At 37.0% G+C, this 6,633-nt stretch overlaps 1 protein-coding gene across 1 annotated transcript; it reads right to left on the bottom strand.

Moving 5' to 3' along the window:
* Nucleotides 1–721: 721 nt before the first annotated feature.
* Nucleotides 722–6,148, bottom strand: LOC114137428 (homeobox protein Hox-D9b-like). Its single transcript, XM_028005990.1, has 2 exons — nt 5,341–6,148; nt 722–3,990 (listed from the first exon to the last, which is right to left on the bottom strand). The coding sequence occupies exons 1-2, from the start codon at nt 6,029–6,031 to the stop codon at nt 3,746–3,748; spliced, it is 936 nt and encodes a 311-aa protein (XP_027861791.1). The 5' UTR covers nt 6,032–6,148; the 3' UTR covers nt 722–3,745.
* Nucleotides 6,149–6,633: the final 485 nt, after the last annotated feature.

Here is a 6,633-nt window from a genome sequence, read left to right as displayed (position 1 = left end):
TCAAAAACTACACAAAACTGGACACAAGTCAACATGGTTTTGGTTGTTTATTTGGGTGCAGTTTCTCTGCCATGCATTACTATCCCTATCAACCTTGGAGCTGCTGGATGCTGCATATGACAAATGAGAAAAACGGTTCCCATCATCTTCACTTAGATGAGTTCCATTAGGTGTTTTTTAACTACAAAATAAGTTGATGCAGTCATAATTTAGTTTTTTAGCATTGTAGTTACAAAAAATATGTATAAAATAAAACGTAAACATAAATAAATTAAATATGCACTACTCAAAATCCCTGATAATCTCTTTTTTAATGTGAGGTGTAGTTAGTCCCTTAATTAACATTAAGAACAGCTTCTTGTGTTTCCATAAATAATAAAAAGGGTATATAAATGTACATAACTATGTTGTATGGTGGAATGATCAGTCTACTATAATTTATATTTTAAGCAAGAGAAATCAAATGTAGACCAGATTTTTAAAAGTAAAACTTATTTTTTCTCTCAAGAGCTCATGCCATCCACTGGCCTAATAGCACTCTAGGTGGTGAGCCATATTGTTCATATCAAAACTGAATCATTGTTATAGCAGCTCAACTTTTTTCTTAGAAAGCTAACAGAACCACAACTAAGAAATTGTAAATTAATAAAAGTTTATACTCAAAATTATTCACTACATAAAACTGATAGAAATAAATGAGATGAAACAGAGAGACAGATTCAATAAGATCATTATTGTGTTTTATTTAAAAAATAAGCACAATGAGCAGCATATTTAAAGATGAAGGTCTTACTGATGGAACCTTCCAGTTAAATGAAAACAATTGCATTGCTTTGAGTCCACCTCTTCATCATGAAAAAATATCTTTCAAATAAATCTAGAATATATGGAAGAATTAGTCTGTCAAACACCAAGAGAATCCACTTTCATCGTCTTGCCTATACTCTTATTGTGCTGCTCTCGCTCCAACGTGACATCTAATCGACTCAAGCAAATAATCCCAGCTAGGGCTAAATGAAAATATTTGCTCTCGTATTTGACAGGATAATCCTTTCACTTCCAAAACAATCCTAATAATGTGATTATATCATACTTTATTGTCTAAATCTGAGAAATTGTGCGTGATTTTCCCATATATGGTAATCGCTGTAAACCATCGAACCCAAGTTGTAGGATTTTGTCTCGCCATGTAGCTTAGCAATGACTGGTGTGTGTTTGAGTGTGGAATAAAGGTATGACAACATATATCAACAACAGCATCAATGACAACAATACCAACGACAGTAACAACAAGGAAATATGCCCATGTAAGGCAACATGCACACTTTGGAAAAAATGAAACAGGGAAGGGTTTAAAGTTCTACTTCTGATTTTAAGGGAGACCAGCGTTGGCTGTAACACTGAGGGAAAACCCATTTCCATTTACTAAGTGTGACACACACACTGATACACAAAATATACTTTCAACCGTTTTTAATAGCATTTTTCACTGCATTTCTATACAAAAATGTAGAAGTTTGACTATTTTTTGACAAATGAATCTTACAACTCAAGATATGCAGATATTGTTTAACGCTGTCTTCAAAAACACACTTTGTTAAACATAGACAGACCTCTGTGTTTTTATGTCAATTGAGAACAATTTAAACCATTAAACAGTCTAATACAAAAAGTCATTTTGAAAACTTGGCTGCAGTTATTGTAATTCAGATAAAAGTGTTTCTTTTTGTACGCAGATGCCTTCCAGGCATCCTTGTTTTAAAGTTTCAGCTGTTAAACTCGTTTTTATTGGGCGACAGGTCAGAGTTTTTGCATCTCCTACATTGTATTCATAAACCAGCTGCAGACACATAGTTGATTATCTTTCAAAACAAAAACAATAAAAGCAATCTCATAGATGTTATATTTTTGTTGTCTGCATTTGAAACCAACACTGACGCTTAATGGATTTGCAAACCACAGCTTCTCAAATGAAAGCAGTCCTTCAGTGGGGCAGGACCAACAAAACAGGTTTGTATGCGTTATTGGCCAAGTGACCATGTGAGTCCCATGAATGTGAAAACATGGCAAGAATGAAAGGAAGCATAATATGATAACTCAAACACAGGGAATATTAAAATATTTCACAATTTGTCCAATAAATTGTCATCTTTGTTGCCTTGTATTACCTTATTATTTGTTTTTAAGGCCATTTTCCATCATCAGGCGGTGCTGATGCTCTGCTGGGACTAATTTTGGAGAGATGCCTTCAAGTAAGTGTTTATATTCCTGCTGCACTAAACACCATTTTGCAAAGAGGGTGATAAATTCAGCATTAAATCGTGGTTGTATTTTTCCTGAAAGAACAGTTTACATCAAGTCAAAAAATGCTTCAAGTGTTTCCAGTTGTAGACATGAGAGATAGTGCCTTACAAAGCTTAAACTTTATTGGTATTTCATCACAACCACTACGGAAAAGGCTTAGGGCCACCGAAAAAAAAAAAAAAAAGAATTCTGAGTTTAAAGTCAGAATTCTTTTTTTTTTTTTTTTTTCGGTGGCCCTAGTCCTCTACGGTACAACCACACACTGCAGAGATTTGAATTGGGATTTCATGAGCTAGTCTGACACAAAGTGGCGCATCAATATGAAGGGGAATGGAAAATGATGGTGTTTAATATTTTTCACAAATGTAAATCTGAAAATGTGGCAGGAATTTGTACTCTGGACATCTGGAGAAAAGAAGACCCAAAGCATGACACAACCACCACCATGGGGATGTTTTTTTCTTTACCTGTTCCTTAGTCTTCTTCAGAGTTGCAAAACTTTGGTATGCCCCAAATACGAGTCATGTAGGCGCCACACTAGAGTGGGATCCAAAACGATGGCAGAGAATTACTTCTTGTCAGCATTTTCTGTATTTACCAGCTGTTGCATGAACAAATATGATAAATAACTGCCCCCATATGATGTCTGCCCACTCAGACATCATATTAGAGAAGGGCCAAAAAATGATTCTATCAATAAAATTTATTTTTGTGTTCGAAAATTTCAATTTAAAGAAAATCTGGATTATTTTCTATCAATCCTCTTCCTTGTGTCTCCATAGTCCAGAATGATGCTATTTGTAATTGTTTTAAGAAAAAAAAGAGAAAAAGGGTAAAAAAAAAATCAAACTTGGTATGAAAAAAACTGAGATTTTAATTTTAAGATCTAAAGGGACTTGAAACAAATTCCTGCCTCTGTTTTCATACTTGCATTAACAAAACAGAACAAAACAAAACAAAACAAAACAAAAAACAAAACAAAAAAACGTGAAATTTGTCTTCAACTTCATAATTCTGCAATAATTTGTGTCAGTTTACCACAAATAAAATAAAATCTCATTGGATTAGACTAAAATCTATGTTTGTGGTTTGGAAAATTTCTGCAGTTAAAAATATTTCAACTTTAAGGTCAGACAGTTTTGATTTTTTTTGTGTTAATTGCTACATATGTTTTTAGTTCACATCAGATCCAGATTGTTTTCACAGTAAAACACATGGATGGGAGATTTCTGATGATTTAAAAATGAAGGCCTGATGGCAGTGAGGTGTTACAATGCATCCTGGTCTCCCCCGTCGCAGTTTTCAGGGCATCATGGGGCTCTGTGTTTTGTTTAATGAGCTAGCTTCAACACCTCTTCTCCTCTACATCCCCATCCCATGGGGGAGATAAGAACAAAGATAAAATATATTTATTTATATATATACTCATCCTACAGAGCTATCAGTCATTCATACTCCTCCTCTCCCGGATCATCAGCTTCTTCATCTTCATCCGCCTGTTCTGGAACCAGATTTTCACCTGTCTCTCTGTCAGATTTAAGAGTCCTGCCACCTCCAGGCGCCGGTCCCTTGTCAGGTACATGTTGTAGAGGAACTCCTTCTCCAGCTCCAGGGTTTGGTGCTTGGTGTAGGGGCACCTCTTTTTACGAGTGGATTTGGCATGGATCCAGCTGGCTGATGGATTTTCTGTGAAGAGACAGGGCACGTTCTTTAGGCCACTCATGCTGTGGTGTTATTCCGTCTAGCTAGTGTGTGTTTGTCCACTGTGAGAAACTTTAAGAGCCTGCAACTTTTGTTTCCGTTAAAGAATGAAAAAGAAAGGCAGGACAGAGCCTAAATAAATCACTTTTTAACCAAAGTTACTGAAGTTCAACTAGTGTTAAATGGAATCAGATGTGTTAAGCAGTCCCTTAGTCCTTGAATAAGAGCCTTTTAGACCATCTTGAATCAGCAGCAAGTTTCTGGTTTTATTTCAGATGGACTTTATAAAAAAAATATTCATTTAACTGATTAAAATAAAATAAAAATGTATTCCCAAAACCTAGCCTGTTCTTATTTAACTAGAAATTTTAGTCATAAGTGTTTAATTTCTAAAATATTAAACACTGTCAAAATGTCAAGTTTGTCCTCCAGTATATTGTTTCTTTTTGTCATGGTAGTGGTTATTTTTATAATTTTACATATATTATTTCTTGTTTTTTTGAATGTTATAACTACTGGTAATACAATAATATAGTGTGCTAATTTTGCAGTGAAAAAAGGAACAAGGTCCTTAATTTAAGAATTAAAGATTCATAAATAAAAGTGAAAAATAAATACAAAGACGCAGATGGAGCACCTAAACATAAAATTTAAAACTTATTCTACATAAATACTCGATAAACTGACTGAAATAAACAAAATTAAAACTGAATTAAATTGTTTAAACAACATCTTACGTTTTTAGGATGTTTCAATCTCATTTACTAACTTCTTTTACACGTCTACTAAATCTTAGTGCCTTCAATAAACATTTATTTATAAATTATATCTTTACTATTATATTTTTAACTTACATAAGGACAACACAGCAGCAAATGTAGCCTTGGTCGTTGGCAGCAAAATAAAAATAAAAAAATAAAATAAAGTTAACTTTTAATTATATGTAACCTCTATGTCATAATCAGATATAAGAACACATTTAGCCTACTTAATATTTCAGAAACAGATAATAATACATATTTCAACCAAAAGCTTTGCATTTGCGGGCGAGAAACGCATTCAGTCAGAAAAAAAACTCTCCAAGTCAACCTGCTAATCCTTTAGTGACAAGCTGCTAAATAACAATAGCCCCTTAATTATTTTAATGGACTATAAACTTTTATATTTTAGCGTTTACAAGACGTTTATAGGCCTATAAAAGTTGGTCGCACTCACCTACAGACAGCCTCCCCCCACACCCCTTAGAAACACTCTCACACTCGTAGCCACACCTGTATATTGGCTCTTCTTACAGCTAATAAACATTCCTTCATTTCGGGTTAACGGCGTCTTTACCCGGGTCGAGCTGCTGCTGCTGTCGTGTATTTCTCTCCTCGTCCTCCTTCTTCGTCTCAGTCTTCCTCCCCGGCTCCTTCACCGCCCCCAGCCGCTCCAAGAGCACCTCTGCCGGGCTAGCGAAGCTGGACTCCTCGGCGCTGTCGCGGGACGGCGGCGAGCTCTCTGGTTTAACCGCGTCATAGGTGGGGCTGGGATTAGACAGTTCCCCTTGCGTGGGGAGACACGCGGAGAAACTGGGTGTAACCTGCGACAGAGCGGTCTCCGAGGCCGGGGTCACTCCTTCCCAGCAGCGGACGAACCTGCTGTCGGACGCTGCCGCGGACGCGAGGTGCTCAGCGTGAGTCTGAGCTTGTGGGCCGTAGTGGTGGTGGTTCAGGAGGGGGTGTGGATGAAAGAGTCCAGGGAGGGAAGCACCGGATGCGCTTTGCAGCTGGGAAGACGTCGGGGTGGAGATAGACGTGTTTGTCCAAGGAGAAAAGCCATTCAGACTCGCTTTGTTGGAAAAATTGGAAAAATCAGGGATGTGTGAGACCAGGGTCCCCTCCTCTTCCTGCTGCTCCTGCTCCGCTCCCCGGGTAGGCTTCGCGCACCCGGCCGTCGAACCCTGCAAACCGCCCGGGATAAAATGCGCACCGTACGCCTCCTCGGTTTGGACACCCATTATGGAATAATAATTCGTTAGCGACATGTTTATTTTATTATTTCAATAAAAAGACACTTAAGTGCGCCTGTAAAATCTTAGATGAGCTGGTATAGTGGCTTGCATCCTCCCCTAAAATGGTAGTATTTTTTTCTCCTGCCCTTACCGTCCTCTCGGCTGCCAATTGGTTACACTGCGGATCACATGATTAGACCGTATTCAGCCTGGATGGGGAATAAATCAAAGCATTCTTTTGTGTTCAGAAATGTAATATAAAACAGACTGCTGCAGATCTGACAGAATGTAGAATTCACATTTATGCAAATACAGCTACTGTTTCAAAGCCAAAAAAATATATGATTAAATAAATAAACTCCATAAAAAATAAAGTTTTAAGGCCTATAAGTTCTAAAATGAGCGCGTTGAGCCTCCGACAGGAGATTTTCTTTAAGCAAGATTAATGGAAATGTTATTCTTTGGAAGTAAATTCATTGATGCGTCAAGTTTGCAGATAATATCCCCGGGTTTAAATACTTATGAGTTGGACCAATTTATGTTTTGTTTATTGCTCAGTGAAATAACGTGTGCTATGAAATGGCGCTTTATAACATAAACGAACCTAAACTTTGATTGAATCCATGCCGAAATGA

Source organism: Xiphophorus couchianus, chromosome 22 (genome assembly GCF_001444195.1).
Source record: "Xiphophorus couchianus chromosome 22, X_couchianus-1.0, whole genome shotgun sequence".
In the NCBI taxonomy this organism is placed as follows: domain Eukaryota; kingdom Metazoa; phylum Chordata; class Actinopteri; order Cyprinodontiformes; family Poeciliidae; genus Xiphophorus; species Xiphophorus couchianus.
This window is presented reverse-complemented; position numbering and strand designations above follow the sequence as displayed.